Here is an 18,141-nt window from a genome sequence, read left to right as displayed (position 1 = left end):
CAACAAATACTGGCACACGCTGACTGCTACAATCTCAAAACACACAAAGCAACATTTGTAAGAGGAGAGAAGTTGAAAAATTAGAGGAATCACTCAACCCGTCATCACAGGCGTGGAGGTCTGGATCATGCTCAGAACCTGGCCAGCCACATACACAACAGTCCCCAGGGAAGACCGGGGGCGCCTGAGGGCGGAGCTGACGTGCACACGGGGCTGGCAACAATGGTAACCAAGTAGCTGCTGTTTCCAACACGTGGGCATTCGCAGAAAGCACTCAGAATCTGGGAAACAGAGAAAGTGTTGCAAGTAACAGACTGCAGTCCTACAGACCACCTTCTCTAACCGTTTTGCAATTGAAATGTTGTAGAGGCCGGTGCCTTGGCAAAGCGGGTAAAGCCACTACCTGCTAAGGCCAGCCGGTTCCTGTCCCGGCTGCCCGACTTCCCATCCAGCTCCCTGCTAATGCATCTGGGAAAGCAGCGGAAGATGGCCCGAGTGCTTGAGACCCTGCATCCACATGGGAGACCCAGATGGCGATCCAGGCTCCTGGCTTCAGCCTGGCCCAGCCCTGGCCATGGCGGACATTCAGGGAGTGAAGGAGCGGATGGAAGGTCTTTGTCTCTCCTTGTCTGTGCGTCACGCCGCCTTTCAAGTCAATCAGCAAATCCTTTTTAAAAACATAAGTAATAAGAACACACTACAGAGAGACCCACTCATTAAGCATCTGAAAAACCGGCTTACGTCATGATCAGAGAGAGCATGATGGGGACCAGGGAGCCCAGTCTTCATCACCTGGGAGCTCTGTCCAGTGACCCTGCCAGCAGGTGACCAATGTGCTGTGTGCCCCTGCATGACGACAGCTGACGATGCCTGGGAGCGCCGCTTTGTAACCAGCTTATGGGGTCCCTTTGACGTGGGCGAGGGGGAGTCTAATTTCTATGCCAGGTCTCTGTGTTCTAAGAGCAACATGCTTCAGTAAGGCAAGACAGGGGGCACAAAGCGGTGAAGTTGATTTATAAGGTGAGAAAGCACATACACACACACTCACACACACAGACACACATTCACACACACTCACATGCAATCACACACACTCACACAGACACACACACACGGGTGGGCGTGGCTGAGGCGTGCAGTGGGCCCCCAGGGGAACAGGGCTGGGGGAAGGGAAGTGGACACACACCACGCCCAGTCCCTTCTCCAGAGCTGGTCTCTGCGGAGACAAGCGCTCCTGCCATGTGCCCAGAACGGGGATGGTTATGTGGTACCCCGCCTCCCAGGTCCCAGGGGAAGGGAGACACTGCCTGGGAAGGGGGCGGTTTGATGGACAAGTAGGCGGGTGATGAGGTGGGGCGGGGCTGAGGGTGTGGCTTCCGCTGGGGCCCTAACCTAGCTACCGCCTATCGGCTAGAAGGAGCCATTCCCTCCAGAGAGGCTGCCAGCCGGCCTCACCCCACGTTGCAGATTACTGTCGGATTTCTTTTTTTTTTTCACTTAATTTGAATCCATCCCGAGTTTCAATTCCACTTAATATCACAGTGATCAAGACAAATTCTCTCGTTGCGAAAACCTGTCAAACCCCTTTCATAATATAATGTCAGTTTTCCTTTTTTTTTTTTAATCATCTAAGACAGATGATGCCTCCTCCCTGCGTCTGCGTCACCCTCACCCCGGCGTCGGCTGCGGAGACAGATGGCTTCTTTATCAGCCGCGCTGTCCTCCGTCTCCTCGCGTGGCTCTGCCCCTCGGATTTACGAGAGAAACGGAACAAATCCATCACCACTCAGCCCCTCCTCCATGCTGGAACCTCTTCCCAAATCATCGCACGCGATCAGCGCCTTGGGCTGCGTGGGGACCACGAGCCCAGGACCTGCGACACCCACATGGACTCAGCTTGGGCCCCTGTCCCCAGACTGCCAGAGGCCCCAGGCCAGCGGCAACGGGTGCCCCACAGCCGAGTTTGGCTCCTTTGGTCCTCACGGCTTCTGCCACCACACGAGGAGTGAAGTGGCCGCTTCTGCTCTCTGTGTGCCACGGCCTCTCTTTCCCTGTTCCTGGCTGCACGGTTTGCTGCTCTTAATGGCCCCAGCTGACCTGGAGCAGCGGCTCTGTTTTAAACCAAGTCCCTGCAGGCTTCAACAGTTCAGCGGCAGGACGAGCGTACAGATAGAGAGCAGACAAGTGACCTCCCCAAGCCCCTCCCCAGACACAGGCTGTCTCGAGATCCTTCTGTCTTCCCCGTCATGGAAGACCCCTCCCCATAAATCATGCAGCCGACGGGCAGGTTCCCATCCACGGACATCGCTTGCAATCCCACTGCTCCATGGAGACCCCAGTGTTGATCCATAGTCCAGTCTACCATTGGGGGTTTTGCTAGGGCCCAAGATCCTGGATGACAAAAAGAACCCCAGCACCCCTCCCACAGCCCCTGGTCTGCAGCCCGAATCCCAGGACTGGCACTGTTACTGGGGCTTTGCAGATGTGGCTTAAGTTCTCCTAGAGACACAGCAAAGTCCTCGCTGCCCTGGTTTCTCCTTTCACTGGGTGAAGAAGGTCTGTGCAAGTCCGACAGCCCCAGCAGCGTTCGTCCCCTCCTGCAGAGCTCCTCCCACCTTGGTGTGCGACTCCCCTGCAGCTCCTGGCAAGAGGTGGAGCTTGGTCCCCCATGCTTTGGGCTGGCCTTGCCGCAGGCAACAGCCGGGGCAGAAGTGACAAGGGGGTGATTCCTGAGCCTGCACCTCAGGAGGTCTTGAAGCTCTGTCTTGGAAGGCTACCTCTGGACTGAGCGCCCCTCCCGGAGGCTGAGAGGCCCCAGGGAGCAGAGACAAGACTCCTAGCTCACTGGTCAATGGGTGGTCAGCCCCAACCACCGGACACGAGGCCTTCTAGACCACCCAGCACCAGGTGAGTCATCTGATGAACGACCCAAGTGAGACCAGCAGAAAACCACTCTGCAGAGCCAAGCCACGTGGCCAGCCTGTGTAGATAAGTGAAACTGTGCTGGCTTCAGTGGGGGTTCACTACCCAGCAAGACCTGACTGACGCCTCCTTCCAACGAGAAGACGCTCTGTGGGCGGCGGTGAGGATGGCGATTCATGTTAACCAGGAGCCCCCTCTGTGCCAGGCTCTGGGCTGAGTGCCGCGCAAGTTTCAGGCTCTTGTCATCGTCACAGAGGTCCTGTGCGTCCAGTGCCATTACTGTCCCCATTTGCTAGTGAAGAAATCAAGATTCCCCAAGAGACACGGTGATCGGCCAAGAGTGCAGAGCTCGCCGACGGCTCGGGCTCCCGCGTGTTGCCAGCGTGGCACGGCTCCCCTTGTTCCGAGACCTGCTCTGTGCCACACCCTCCCGCCACGTCCCCATAACTCCCTCTGGGCCCTGGAGGGGAAAGCAGGGAGAGGGGCACTCACTCAGCCGCATTCCTGCACGCCGGCTGCCTGCCCAATACTAGAAATTAAGGACACAGCGGACGAGGCCTCTGTGTTTAGGGTGTAAACATGTGTGCGGCGTGTACTAAGAGGTGCTCGGGGCGCGGTCCCTGCTGGCCTCACCGCAGCCGTGCTGGGAGGCAGCACACCCCACTTCACAGGAGAGGCCGGGGTCTCCAGGTCACACTGGCGCTGGCACCAAGGCTGCTCTGAGCCCAGACCTGGGCTTTCCCCAGTTCACTGTGGGGCTCCCACCCCACTCCCACCTCCACTCCCTGGGGTGAGGGCCTCAGGTCTCCTCCAAACTACAGACCCCTCCCCGCCTTTTCTTTCTTTGTGCTTTGCGGCTGTGGGTCTCTGTCCCAAGAACCCCCGAGTGGCTTTCGGCTAATTGCATGCACATGTATGGAATGCCAGGCACCAGGGGAGGGGCCGGCTCCCGGTGGGGATCTCGGTCCCGCGGCCGATGGGAGCTTCGGGGAGAGGTGGCAGCTGCTGTGAGCTAATTGAGGGCACGGGGTGAGTCGCCGGTTCACGGAGAGGGCCACCTCCTCCGCACACACGGCCCCAGGAAGCAGCCACAATCAATGCCAGACAAATCAACTGCAGCCTCTATGGCTTGCTGAGAACCGGGGTATGAGCCCGGCGGTCTCGGGCTGAGCGGCCAGGGCCGAGGGGGATCAGGCCGGACCCAACAGGGCCAGAATCACGGCTGGGCTAATGACGACGCGACTCGGCCAGTGACTTCTCTGCTGTGGGTCTCGGGGTCCTCGGCTGTGAAACGGGGGTCGGCACAGCCTTCCTGGGGTCCTTTAGACACGAAAGGCGGCAGCACGTGTGAGAAGGTCATGGAGAAGGCCAAGCCCGACGCAGGGAGCTGGCGGCGCTGAAACTGTGTTTGCCAAACAAGCAGCCAGTATTCAGCGAACACTTGCTCGATGCCAGCCCTTGCGCTAAGCGCTCACACCCCCGGGTTCACTCACCCAAGCTCTGCGGGTGGCGCTGCTGTCACCCCCCGTGTATGCAGGGCGAAACGGGGGCACAGAGGGACTAAGAAACGCGCCCGTGGCTGGGAAGCGGCTGCAGGGGCCGTTACCTCCACCCCACGCCACCTGCAGGGGGCACGGAGGCTCGCAAAGCCTGTCGGACGCGGTTCCCCACAGCACCGGCCCCCGTGCTCCCGTCTGGCTACGCCAGGATAAACGGCCAAGTGCTGAATGTCAGCGTTTCTCAGCTTGGCTGCTTCGCCTTTTACGTTTTCCAAAATTTACTCAAATCGATATGTACACACACATACATACATATTAATTTTAGTCAGCAGGAAAAAAAAGTTACTTAGAATGCTTCTTACCGTCGGGCTGGGCCAGGCCTGAGGAGGCCCTGGTGCACCGGAACGGGCAGGGATTATCCTGGTTTTCCAGGCACAGCCTGGAGCACTTCCAGCCCAACCCAGAAGGGAGGCGCACACGGCCTGCAGGGGCTGTAGGTGGGCGGCAGGGGCGCCGACAGCAAGGCTGCTGGGACAAGGGCCCGTGGGTGCCTGGGAGACGGAAGTGGGGGAGTCCTCGTGGAGCAGGGGGAGGCCGAGGGGCCCAGGCTCAGAGGGGAGAGGATCCGGGCCAGGCACGCTGCCCGAGCCTGCTCCTTACAAAGGTCTGATGTACAGGGAGGGAAACTGAGACCCACGCTCAAGACCCCCTAGCCGATCAGTGGTGTGGTGTGTCTGGAAGCCCCCCGCCCCGCACACCCCCCCCCCCGCCATTGCCTGTGAGTCTGGCCTGCCTGGGTTTCTAAGACGAGTCTGGAAGGGAGACCCATGACCCCAACGCTGAGTGTACACTGGCAAGCGCTCTGGAAAGCAGGAGTGGACGCCTGGGTCCCCAGAGCCCCCGGGCCCACGGCACACCACGAGCTGACACCACAGGCTGATGCCACGGGCCGACGCCACGAGCTGACGCCACGAGCTGACGCCACGAGCTGACGCCATAAGCGTGGCCTCCCCTGCACAAGCAGCCTGTGCAGGAGCCCGGCAGGCAGCAGGTGACACCACCACCACCATCATCCTCATCACCATCCATCTCCCTCCAGGGCGGCTCCCACACGGGTCCCCCACGGGCCGAGTGGCTGCGCCTGGCACACGGGAATGGGTTCCAGGTCCTGACTGGGGCCGGCTCTCGGGGCCTCACTCCCTCTCCTCCAGCTTCCTCACCTGCTCTTCCGCGCCAGCTCCCAGGGAGGGAACGCCGGCCACGCTCTGGGAACATGAGCGTGCACATCCTGAGACTTACAGAGACAGCGGCCAGGGACCCCAGGAATCCCGGGCGGGGAGGGGTCCAGAAAAATTCAGCTTGGACTTGCCGGCCACCTTGCCTCCCCACACACGTAACCTCTCTCTCGCCATCTCTGCAGCTTAGGTTAAGCCTGGAAGGGACTCGTAGCTCACTGTCTGCTGGCCCCGTGCCAGCTGCGTCTCCCGTCTGTGGTTCTATGCTCTTTGGGCCCAGGTGGACAACCCCTGAATGGCCCCAGAAGGTTGACCCCACGGTCTGGCCCTGATGTCGGCATTACCGGGGCTCCCTTGGCCTCTGGCTTCCCATTCAAGCCAGCAGGAGGCACATGCAGGAGCCGAGGTCGTGGTGGGGGGAGAAGGTTCCCTGGCTGAGTCTCTGTCCCTGCAGGAGGAGGTCTGGCAGTGGCCAAGTCTCTCGGAGGCAGTGCCCCCTCCTTGGCCTCCAATCCTGGGGCAGCCGCGGCTTCCTGCTCCTGTCTCCCGGGCTCGCCCATGTCCTGTTCTGCACCAGCAAGGGCCCCTCACCAGTCACTGCCCCCCCCCCGCCACGGCGTCGCCTCTTTCCTGCCAGGATCCGATTCGTAAGATGAGGAAGAGGAGTCAGAGAGCCTTCACCAGTGACCCCCCCTCCCCAGCAACCCCTTCCCTGCGGATCCACGCCCCGCGTCTGCCTGCCCAGCTCCTGCAGAGGTCCAGGTTTGGGGTCCGAGGAGTGGCTCCCTGGAGAGAACGACCCCGGCCACTGTGAGGCTGGCGCCCAGTCACCATGATGTGGTGAGCCCGGGGTGACAGAAGGTGACCAGAAGTAACCATGGAAACTGACGCCCGGTGGAAGAAGCCAGGGGCTGAGCCGGGGACAGGATGGTCTTGTGCCCAAGTGACAGACGGGACACAGGGCCCCCCAGGGCAGCCCCCGTCCACAGCACCTCCCTCCCCTGCCAAAGCCGTGCAGGCGGCCCGATCCCGGCTCTAACCGGTCCGAGTCCCCATGAGGGAGCCGACTCCAGGAAGGTCAGGACGGCGGCTCTGAGAGGGCGGCTGCCAGCCACCGGCCCTCAACACGTGGGCACTGCCACGGGCACTCGCGCACCCCGATGTCCCGTTTAAGCACCAGTTCCAGGCACTTTCTTGGGTTTGCCTCGGTGCAGCTCCTCTGCGTGTGACGGGATCTTGTCACCATCTGGACAGCCGCAGTCGCTGGGCACGCCTGACCCCAGGGCTGCCCCCACCCAGGGGCGGAGCACATGAGCTTCTGTGGTACACGAGATTACATGAGCCGAGTCACTACGGAGAAAGCGAGGGGGTGTGGCTCTCTGTGGACATCTCCAGCCGCTGGGTGAAGCGGGAACTGGGGGCGGAAGCAGCACCCTAGAGTGCAGGTGGGGAACCATCAGCAGGTGCCAACGTCACACAGAGACAGCGATGCAATCCCCCTCCGTAGAGCCTTGAGGGTCACCACTGAACTTGGCCTGCCCCGAACATCTACAGCCAGCGGCCAACGCCAGGGTCTGATCATAAAACACGCCAAGCCGCGAGACCCGGCACGGGCAGCCAGGGGATGGCACCCGGCTTCTTCAATGCAATGTCACCAGAAATTCGAGACGAGGGGGAGGGGGACCTGCAGGCGGCCTTCCCAACAGCACACAAGAACTCACCAGGCATGGCAGGCGCAGGTGCTGGGTGACGCCGCCAGGTGGGCATCTGACAAAGCCAGCGGCAGAGCGGAGCGGCGCTCGGCAGAGGCCAGGCAGGGAGGGCTCGGAGGAGCCCGCAGAGGGCAGGGGGCACCCCAGTGCTGGGGCTGGGGAAGCCCCACGGTCCCCCAACCGGTCCCCCTGACTCTCGGCCTCCCACCTGTCCCTGATGCCCCGAGACTCAGCCACTAGCAAAGCTGCCGCCTGGTGGCGAGCCCATGGCTGAGATCTGTGGGGGAGGGGCTCTGCTGTGTGCAGGGGAGGTGCCAGGGTAACTTCCACTTTTCCAGGCAGAAGCCACCCTTAGGAGGCCTTGGCCTTGGCCCAGCCAGTGGATGGTGGACTGGGACGTGCAGGTGGGACTCTGTCCCCAGAGTCCACACCACATCCAGGCTGCCCAGGCCTCAGCCACAGCCAAGGCCAGCGATACAGGAGCTGGGGCGTCTCCCACCCAGCACGGCGCCCCTCCCGACCTCACCTCTGTGCATAGCCTGCGCTCCTGCGACAGGCGCCTCGGACTCAAGGCCGCCCTCTCTGCCCGCTCGGATTTCTCAGCTGTCCCAGACGAGGCCACACCTGCCCCGCGCCCCAGCCTCCCAGGCCCAGGCGGGACAGCCCCAGGTTGGGCTCGGGGGGCGCATCTAGCGAGGAGGATGGGGCCACATGACCTGCGTGGATGCAACAGCACCGGTGGGAGCTGGGGGGCCCGGGGTACCCCCAGGCTCTGCACGTGGCAGCAAAAGCAGCCACATCTTCAAGGTGGGGTGGGCCAGGGGGTCGGCCACGGCCAGCACAGCCACAGAGGCCAGCATTTCCGCAGATGAGTCACGTGTGTGACAAGCCATGGACACAGGAATTTTCCGGACAGTTCCGGTTCCATCACAGAAGACAAGAAGCAACTCTGACATCCACTACCAGGGGACGGCGTAGGTCCACCAGTGGGAAACAACGCAACCGCCCTAAAACTGACGAGAGCCACATGCCGATGCGGAGGGGGTCACGAGACAGGTGCAGTGACAGCGGCAAAGGGCGACACGCAGGGCGCCAGGGGCCACCACTGGGCCAGACACAGAGACGCACACATGAGGGACTTCCAAACATTCACGGAGACGTGGAACTAAGAGCCGTTTATCTGGAGGGCTGGCGTGGTGCAGCTGGCTAAGCCAACACAGACGCCAGCATCCCACACATCCGAGCACGGGTTCGAGTCCCGGCTGCTCTGCTTCTGATCCAGCGGCTGCTAATGCTCCTGGGAAGGCAGCAGGTGACGGCCCGAGCGCACGTCCCCTGCACCCATGGTGGGGGGGGGGTCCCAGACAGAGATCCAAGCTCCCAGCTTTGGCCTGCACTGCGGCCATGTGGGAAGTGAACAAGCGGATGGAAGATCTCTGTCACCATTCAAGTAAATAAATAAATAAATAAATAAATCTTAAAACAAAAAAAAATGTTCAGTTTGGTGCCAAGAATGCTTTCCCATGACACCCACTTTCCATGAACAACTTCCAGCCCCTGGATCTGCCTGGACACAGGCTTCCCCGCCTTCAGAACTGGGAAAGTACACTCTCGTTTCACATGCAGCAAGACGGTCACAGTGCAACTGCAAAAGAGCACCCCTGCTGGCACCTTCCACGCAGGATCACACGACTCGCACCCACCCCCACCTCCTACCCCGACCCTCACCCCTAGGTTTTTGCCGTGCACTCGTCCCGACCTTCAAGGCTGCCCCTCCCTGGCTGACCCCCAGGTCAGTCGGCACCTCCTCCAGGAAGCCCTCCCGAGCCCTCATTGACCCCGTTTGCTGGCTCTGTGGCCCTGCGGCCCTATGCTCTCCCGGCCCCGGCCGCCAGTCACGCTCTGTCCTCCCTGTCCACACATCCACGCGTCCAGGAGCTGGGAGCCCAGGGACCTGCAGTGAGACCCCCACAGCGACCCCATCCCCAGCCCTGCGCCAGCCGTACGGTAGAGGAAATCCCCACCCCCCACCCCCAGACGGCTACTGCTTGGCCCTGGGCCAAGGCAGCAATCCTCTGATTTGCTTAAAAGCCCCCGGGGGGGGGCCTCCTGGGGCAGTGGGGGAGGGGCGCACTCACCTCGCTGGCTGCCGTGGCGGGCTCCGGAGCTGACAGCCGCTCTGATAAATTGTGTTCCACTGCGGCCAGCAGGCGGGCGCACCTGGCCGGCGTCCAGAGGCCTCGGCTCATTCATGAGTGTCCCGGCACGGGGGCGCCAACGGCAGCTCCCGCGGCCACTTTCTGCTGACCACGCTCGGCTACCCCAGCAGGGTCTGCCGCTGGCCACACGGTACCTCACACATGCAGCCCGCCGAGGGGGTGATGGGCGGGTGCGGGGGGCAGCACACGTCCTCCCGGGGGGCTGGGGTCCACAGCCCAGGCTGGCAAGCCGAGCACAGAGCAGAGCCTGCGGGGTCAGCTGTGGTTTCCATCGGGAATGCGTCTTTTGGGGAGGCCTCAGGTGAAGCCACTGGGCTTCCAAGCTGGGCTTTCTCAGGCTGCGTCTCCGTCCCAGGAAGCCACGGGACGCCCACCTGCCACGTCCCATGGCAGCGTCCTGGAGACCAACGAGGGCCACGCGCACCCGCTGCCTGCGCCTCTGTCCCCCTTGGCGGGCTCCCGGGCTCCAAGCTTGGGTCTCCGTCCCGTTTCAGAGGGGCGGGGGGAGGAGCCGGCGGGGGGGGCGCTGCATCAGGTCCCTGGGACGCTCGGGAGATGAGGGGACTCTGAGGTGCCCGCGATGAAGATGCCGTCGCCGCAGTGGCTTCCACTCTGAGGACCCCACGAGGGGTGGGAATGGGGCCCAATGTTTCCAGAAGCTTCCGTGCAGGCCTGGACCACTCCCCTCCCCAGCGCTCAGAGCCGTCACCATAGATGCTTCCGAGTGAGTGGATCCGATTCCTGTCATGAGACCCCACGGCTAACTTAGAGGGATCAGCTGTGGCTGCCCCGGGCTCCTCAAGGAAAAGCCCACTGGCTTCCGGCTGGACCCCGGTCGGCCGGCTGAGCGGTTAACCGCAGGGCCAGCTGGGAGAGCGCACGCGGGAAGCCATACGTCACACGGATCCAAACGAGATCGCTCTGCCCACGCGAGGCCAGCGGCAGCCTAGTTGGGACATAACAACCAAAAATGTCTGCACCGTAGCAAATCTTGCCGTGGGGTTGAAATGGTGCCCGGCTGGGAGCCCCCCCGACTCCCTCCCTAGGCGCAGGTTCAGAAAACCAGCCCTTTGCTGCCGGCACACCTGCCACAGCCACGCCCCTCAGGCCAGGCCAGGTGCAGCCCAGCCTTTGTCCCGAACTCGAGTCCCTGCTGCCAGTCTCTCAAAGCGCTCTGCGGAGGCTCTGCCTTAAGCACGAAGGAGTCCATGCGCCGCCCGAGAGTGAGCTGTGAAATTTATACCTCCAGCGGCGACGAGTCGACCCAGGCTCGGCGGCATATGCTTTGTCCCAGCGCTCGGTGGAAAGCCAGGATCCTGGCGGGGCTCAGGAGCTCCGAGGCCGGGGGGAGGCCAGGACCCGGCAGCCCGCCCCTCTCTTGCAGATGCTGTGCAGGGAACGTCGGGTCCACAGCCACGGCCGCCAGGCTCATTCTGGGATCGGGCGGGGGTCTCGTGGGCACGGGGGGCTGGAGGCGAGAGCACAGTGAAAGGGCTTTCACTTCCCTGCTCATCCAAGCATCCCAGAGCACACTGGCCCGAGGGAGGGGTGACAGGGGCATTGGACATCACTGCCCACTGCCCGGGCCGGCACCAAACACCCTGTGTGCCGCGGCTCCCTCCTTCCATGCCGGCCGCCCGAGGCGCATGCGTGGTCCCTGGGGAAGCGCATGGGGCCATGACGGCACCCCCTTTGCTGAGTGCCCCCCATGCAAGTGTGTAGAAGACCCCAGCAATGTTCTCCCTCCCAGTGACGAGCTCACCCCATCGAGGGGCAGTCACCGTCTCCTGGCTGCCAACCTCGTGCCGGCGGGTGTCTCCGGGTGCTCTCCCAGGTGTGCCGGGAGATTCCCCCGGCAAGCTAGCCTAAGGCCCACTGGCCAGACAGACAAACAGCTCACAGCTGGAAGACCCCAAGTTCTGTCTGTGGCTCCAGAGGGCTGGCTCAGGGTTCAGCCCGAGCCCGCGCCATCTGCAGGAGGCGAGCAGGAGCCAGGCGCGGCAGCCACAGGGACCGGCAGCAGCGGGCAGGAATCAATCCCTGAGAATGCCCTGTGGGCCACGCCGGCCCTGGCCCTGCTCTCCAGTGCCTCCATTGCCCCTAATAGGACAGCGGGTGCACACACACAGCTACGCCAGTGTGGGGAGCAATTCGGACTAGACTAAGTTACTGGAATTAAGACTTATTCTATGCATCTGCTCTCCCACAATATGGCGCTGGGAGAGGAGAAAACAGCTTCTACGCAGCTGCCTCCAGTTCAGCCAATAAACTGTAGGACTTGCTCCTGATTGGAGAGCAGCATACTTGGCGTGTGGGCAGCCGAGTTAGGATTGGCGGAGGAGGACTATAAAGGAGGAGAGAGACGGCATGCACCAGGAACATCTATGGGGAACATCTAAGGGAACCCGTGCAGCCCCCGAGAGAACCGGCCGGCGGTGTGCCGCTCCCCTGCGGAAGTGGGGAATGTGGCCAGGGGGAACTGCCCTTCCACGGAGGTGGAAGGGATAGTAGCCAACCCGGGAAGAACCAGCAGCAAACCCGGGGAGGGCCGAGCAGACGAAAGAACAGCGCAGGGTCCTGTGTCGCTCCTCCACGAAGAGGGGGAGCGACACGCCAGGGTTGAGCTGAGAGAGAACCACAGGTGCTGGAGCAACAGCCAGGAGGGAAGCCGGGAAGGCCTCCAGGAGAAGGCAGCATCTGCACTGACCACTGACCATGGGGAGGAGCAGAGTCCCAGAATCCCGTGCTGGGAGCTTGTTCCCGTGTGGTGCCCTGGAGCTGATGGCCCCTTTAAGAGAGGGGTCTGGTGGGAGGGTCTGAGCTCAGGGAGGGCGGCTGCTGGTGACGTCACCCTTGCTCCTACACAGGCTTCGGACCCTGAGAGGCAGCAGCCGGGGGGCGGTGTCCGGGGCGCACCCATCACAGCACCACGGCCCTGAGCCTGCAGAGCTGTATGAAGCTCTTTATATGCTCGGGCTGCCCTGGGGACTGTGTCAGACAAGGACAGGCTGACTCGCCCCAGTGGGGCTCTGCTGCATGCCACAGACTGAGGGCCACCCGCATACCAGTCCTGTTTCTGTAGGGGAAGGAGGGGCCCGAGGCTGGCCATGCCCCGCGGCCCAGCGGGTGGCACTGGACACGCAGAGCCAGCACCATAGCCCGGACATTGGACGTGACACCTGCTGCCTTGCCGAATCCTCACCAGAAAGTCCAGGAGGGAAGGAAAAAGATGCCCGGAGAAGTGAAGGGGCTTCCCCGAGGCCAGGTGGCTAAGGGAGCTGAGTCCCGACTCACAGCCAGGCCGCGTGGCCCTCAGTGACGGAGGGACAGGGCCGGGCTCGTGCTGCGCAGGGCAGCACAGTGCCCTCGGCATGGAAGCCTCTCCAGCGTTTTTGGTTTATTTTTATGAATTCTTGGGCTCCTCTTCCTTCCTTTCCCCAACTCAGCTCAACCGCAAAACGACGTCATTGTGGCCCGAGACAAGCGTCCTGCCGCCCTTCAAACCCCGTGACCTCACTGGCCACGTGTCCCCCGCCCTCCCCGGCATTGTGACATGGCAAGCTCCCTGCCCCACGGGAAGCCCTCAGCCCAGGGCCAGCCCAGACACTCAGCCCGAATCTGCTTTCGCCCAGGGCGGGGAGCGCCGGCCCCAGATGCCTGTGTCGGCCAAACAGAGCCCGGGACTGCGGCGAAAACGCAGCCCTGGGACCTGGGACGAGGGGCGCCACCACCAAGAGCCAGCCCCAAGGAGGGCCCCTGCGGATACGGCTGGAGGTCCCCTGTGGGTCAGGCCCTGGGCAGGGGGAGGGGGCGGCAGCATCTCCTTCACCAGCTGCCATGGTGACACCACAATGGCCAAGTCCCCTGCAGACCGGAAGGCGAGGTTTCCCGCGCTTGTGCAGAGAACCCTACAGAAAGTTCTAGAACATCCGAGGCCCGTGGAGCCCCCCGGGGAACCGGGATGCACCTGCCGGCTCTCCTGTCACCTGGTTCCTGCCCCCCCACCCCCGCGAAGCTCTGCTACAGGTCCAGCGCTGCTCCTGCCCATTCGGGCGCCAGGAGCCCCTTTTTCCACACTGAGCCCCAGGGCGGAGCTTGAAGGGGGCGGGGACCTGCCCCCACCCTGCCCCCGGCCACCGCACTCTGTCTCCCGAGCTGGCGGTGGCTCCGGGGTGATGTCCCCAGTGCGCAGGTGTCCCAGGCGCTCAGTGAAAACGTGCGCAAGCCGCCGCGTGAGCAGGGCCCCCTCACCTGCGGGGAATCCGGTGGGGCCGCGGGTGCTGGCCCCTGAGCCTCAGGAACAGGCCAGGCCCCGGAACACGACGGACTCGGGAGGGCGCCGTCCACGTCAGGAGTCCAGAGGGCTTTCTGAGCTGGAAGAGGAAACAGTCCAACCTCAACCCAGGGATCCCTCGGGAAAAAGTCACCAAGCCCCGAGCCTTGCAGTCATCCTGTGCATTCTCTGGTTCCCTGGGCCACCCCCAGGCCCCCAGGCAGCACGAGAGAGGCCCTCTCGGTGCCCTGGTCTCTCCAAGGGCCCCAGCCCTCCCATGGTGCCGTCAGATCTTGGAGAACCCCCAGCTGGGCTGGGGCGGGGGCTGGGCTGTGCTGGGGCTGGGCTGGGGCTGGGCTGGGCTGGGCTGGGCTGGGCTGTCCTGGGCTGGGGCTGGGCTGGGCTGTCCTGGGCTGGGGCTGGGCTGGGCTGGGCTGGGGCTGGGCTGGGGCTGGGGCTGGGCTGGGCTGGGGCTGGGCTGGGGCTGGGCTGGGCTGGGCTGGGCTGGGCTGGGCTGGGGCTGGGGCTGGGCTGGGCTGGGCTGGGCTGGGGCTGGGCTGGGCTGGGGCTGGGCTGGGCGGGGCTGGGGCTGGGGCTGGGGCTGGGCTGGGCTGGGCTGGGGCTGGGCTGGGCTGGGGCTGGGCTGGGCGGGGCTGGGGCTGGGCTGGGCTGGGCTGTCCTGGGCTGGGGCTGGGCTGGGGCTGGGCTGGGCTGGGCTGGGCGGGGCTGGGGCTGGGCTGGGGCTGGGCTGGGCTGGGCTGGGCGGGGCTGGGGCTGGGCTGGGCTGGGCTGGGCTGGGGCTGGGCGGGGCTGGGCTGGGCTGGGCTGGGCTGGGGCTGGGCTGGGCTGGGCTGGGCGGGGCTGGGGCTGGGCTGGGGCTGGGCTGGGGCTGGGCTGGGCTGGGCTGGGCTGGGGCTGGGCGGGGCTGGGCTGGGCAGGGCTGGGGCTGGGCTGGGCTGGGCTGGGCTGGGCTGGGCTGGGCGGGGCTGGGGCTGGGCTGGGGCTGGGCTGGGGCTGGGGCTGGGCTGGGCTGGGCTGGGGCTGGGCTGGGGCTGGGCTGGGCTGGGCTGGGGCTGGGCTGGGCTGTCCTGGGCTGGGGCTGGGGCTGGGCTGGGCTGGGCGGGGCTGGGGCTGGGCTGGGCTGGGCTGGGCTGGGGCTGGGCTGGGCTGGGCTGGGGCTGGGTTGGGCTGTCCTGGGCTGGGGCTGGGGCTGGGCTGGGCGGGGCTGGGGCTGGGCTGGGCTGGGCTGGGCTGGGCGGGGCTGGGGCTGGGCTGGGCTGGGCTGGGGCTGGGGCTGGGCTGGGCTGGGCTGGGCTGGGCAGGGCTGTGGGGCAGCAGGTTCAGCCGCCGCTCAGACACCTGCTTCCAGGCTGGGGCACCAGCTGCAGCCCTGCTGCTCTGCTTCTGATGCAGCCCCTGCTGATGCACCTGGGAAGCAGCTGACAGTGGTCCAAGGACTCGAGTCCCTGCCACCCAGGAGGTACCAAGACGGAGCTGCCGGCTCCTGGTTCAGCCCGGCCCAGCCCCAGCTGTTGTGGCCATTTGGGGAGTGAACCAGTGGATGGAAGACCTACCTCTCTCTCTCTCTCTCCCTCTCTCTGTCTCTCTCTTCTTTCTCTTTCAAATACACAAATCTTAAAACAAAGAGTGTGTGGCTCAGAGGGGTGAATTAGCTCTCCTGAGACCACACAACAGGAAGTGTATCTAGTGATAAGAATCATCGAGGGGCTGGCGCTGTGGCATAGCGGGTAAAGCCACTGCCTGCAGGGCCAACATCCCATACGGGTGCTGGTTCGAGACCCGGCTGCTCCTCTTCCCATCCAGCTCCCTGCTGTGGCCTGGGAAAGCAGTAGAAGATGGCCCAGGTCCTTGGGCCCCTGCTACCCACATGGGAGTCCTGGAAGAAGCTCCTATCTCTTGGCCTCAGATCCGCCCAGCTGCAGCTGTTGTGGCCACTTGGGGAGTGAACCAGTGATGGAGGACCTCTCTCTCTCTGTAACTCTGCCTCTCAATTAAATAAATGAATATTTTTTTAAAAACCATCTAATCTATGAGATTCTCAGCCTCACAGCAACGCTGGGTACATTTCCTCTGCGTGTTTTGGGCGCCTGATAAGAGCTCAGCCCTAAACACTGAGGAGCCCCACCCTCCCCGTGCTGAGAGGACGGGAACAAGGCCTGGGGAATTCCATCCGGCCAGGCCGCGTCCCCAGGCCACGTCACCGGGTGATGTCACCGTCACTGTAAGTAAGCCCTGTTGGAAGTCCAGCCTGGCTGGCTGTGACTCAGCCCTGGGAGACCCGGCGTCCATAGCTTCCCCTCATTTAGTAGAACATCGCGATTCCCGCGCCCCTCTGAGGTGCATCTTGGGCGGGCGGCCCCGTTGGTGCCTGTGACAGTTCACTGAGTACGCAGGCTGCTTCATGACGCCGACGTCCCCAGGCAACTGTTCACGACAAGATCCCCTGCCCCGGGCTTCCCCACACCCACACCCTCACTTAGGGCGAAGCCCAGGACCGAAGCTCAGGGCCCAGGAGTCCGAACCTCCATGCGTTTTGTTTTGTTTTGTTTTGTTTTTTTGTTCTTTGACAGGCAGAGTTAGGCAGTGAGAGAGAGAGAGAAAGAGAGAGAGAGAGAGAGAGAGAGAGAGAGAGAGAGAGAGAGAGAGAAAGGTCTTCCTTCCGTTGGTTCACCCCTCAAATGGCCGCCAAGGCTGGCGCACTGTGCCGATCCAAAGCCAGGAGCCAGGCGCTTCCTCCTGGTCTCCCATGTGGGTGCAGGGCCCAAGCACTTGGGCCATCCTCCACTGTACTCCCGGGCCACAGCAGAGAGCTGGACTGGAAGAGGAGCAACCGGGACAGAATCCAGTGCCCCAACCGGGACCAGAACCTGGGTGCCGGCACCGCAGGTGGAGGATTAGCCTAGTGAGCCGAGGTGCCGGCCCCTCCTTGCGGTTTTCTACCTTCTGTGACATGAGCGGGTGGAGCCGGCAGGGGGAGGGCAGGGGGCGGGGGTGGCGCTGCCCTGGGCACTGCAAGCAGAACGGGCATCTCCCTCGCCGGCCCACACAGCCCCTTCCTCCCTGAGAATGGCACTGACCTCTCCCGGCAGCCGTCTCTGCAGACGGGACGTCCAGGCGGTGGCTGGTCTGGAAGAGAAGACACGAGATCGTGACCCGGGGTCTCGGCAGGCCCCGCCCCCTGCACGGGAAGCCGGCCTCCAGCCCACCCACTCTGGGGACTCCCTCCTCCCAGGCCACACGAGGCGACTCTGTTCCCTTTACTCGGATCAAGTCTCCGAACGTGGACGGGACATTGCGTTTCAGAAGCTGCTAGGAAGACTTTTGGGCAAAAGTGAGGACGTCTCTGCTGGGGCCCCGGATGCAGCCAGGAGGTGCTGAATGCCCCCCCGCACCCCCACACAGACAAGTCCACCCCACAGAGCCCAGGGGGGCAGCACCTGCCGGTCCTTAGCTGGCCGTGTTCAAAGCAGGCTGATGCCAGAGCAGCCCAGAGCCCACTTCCTCGTGGCACGGCTGGTGGGGCTGCGGTACCCCGTTCCCACCTGCACCCCAGCACCCTGGCCCTTGCACCCCCTGGGTATTTGCACAGGCCTCTCCCGTGCCTGAAGGCCTTCACTCTCCCACATTGCCTGGTGAATGGCTGTGTAGAACTTGAGCCTGGCTGGCGCCATAGCTCACTAGGCTAATCCTCCACCTTGCGGCGCCAGCACACTGGGTTCTAGTCCCAGTCAGGGCGCCGGGTTCTGTCCCGGTTGCCCCTCTTCCAGGCCAGCTCTCTGCTGTGGCCTGGGAGTGCAGTGGAGGATGGCCCAAGTGCTTGGGCCCTGCACCCGCATGGGAGACCAGGAGAAGCACCTGGCTCCTGGCTTCAGATCAGCGCGGTGCGCCGGCCGCAGCGGCCTTTAGAGGGTGAACCAACAGCAAAAGGAAGACCTTTCTTTCTGTCTCTCTCTCTCTCACTGTCCACTCTGTCAAAAAAAAAAATTAAAAAAAGAACTTGAGCCTAATCCAAATGCCCCCTCCCCCGGGAAGTCGTCCCTGACTACAGCGGGCAGAGTCCAGCCACCTGCTTCTTACGTAGCCCCAGCCGCGTGGCAACGGGGCTCTGTGGCAGGCCCCTCAGATGCCAGTGCACAGACTCGTCCCCGGGGACACGAAGGACGGCTCCACCCAGGCACACACTCCTGCGGGCACCTGCCAGGGAGGCGCACTGCCTGCTCCCACTCTGTGCTCCGAGTCCAGGCAGTCCCCAGCCTGCAG

General features: G+C 63.5%; 1 protein-coding gene across 5 annotated transcripts in view; it reads right to left on the bottom strand.

The window, feature by feature from the left end:
• The window catches only part of C2H4orf50 (chromosome 2 C4orf50 homolog), an 84,024-nt gene that overhangs the window by 30,735 nt on the left and 35,148 nt on the right, over nt 1-18,141 (bottom strand). For 3 of the 5 annotated variants that reach the window (XM_070068024.1, XM_070068021.1, XM_070068022.1), the window contains 3 exons: nt 16,959-17,007; nt 13,839-13,960; nt 10,831-11,055 (listed from right to left, as the gene is read on the bottom strand). In XM_070068024.1, coding sequence (XP_069924125.1) covers nt 10,831-11,055; nt 13,839-13,960; nt 16,959-17,007 — 396 coding nt within the window. Of the gene's footprint in view, nt 1-9,506; nt 11,056-13,838; nt 13,961-16,958; nt 17,008-18,141 lie in introns of all 5 variants that reach the window. The other 2 variants (XR_011386178.1, XM_070068023.1) reach the window with 2 other exon arrangements.

The sequence above is a fragment of the Oryctolagus cuniculus genome, chromosome 2 (genome assembly GCF_964237555.1).
Source record: "Oryctolagus cuniculus chromosome 2, mOryCun1.1, whole genome shotgun sequence".
Taxonomy (NCBI): Eukaryota; Metazoa; Chordata; class Mammalia; order Lagomorpha; family Leporidae; genus Oryctolagus; species Oryctolagus cuniculus.
The sequence above is the reverse complement of the archived record's forward strand: the minus strand, read 5'-3'. Positions and strand labels throughout refer to the sequence as shown.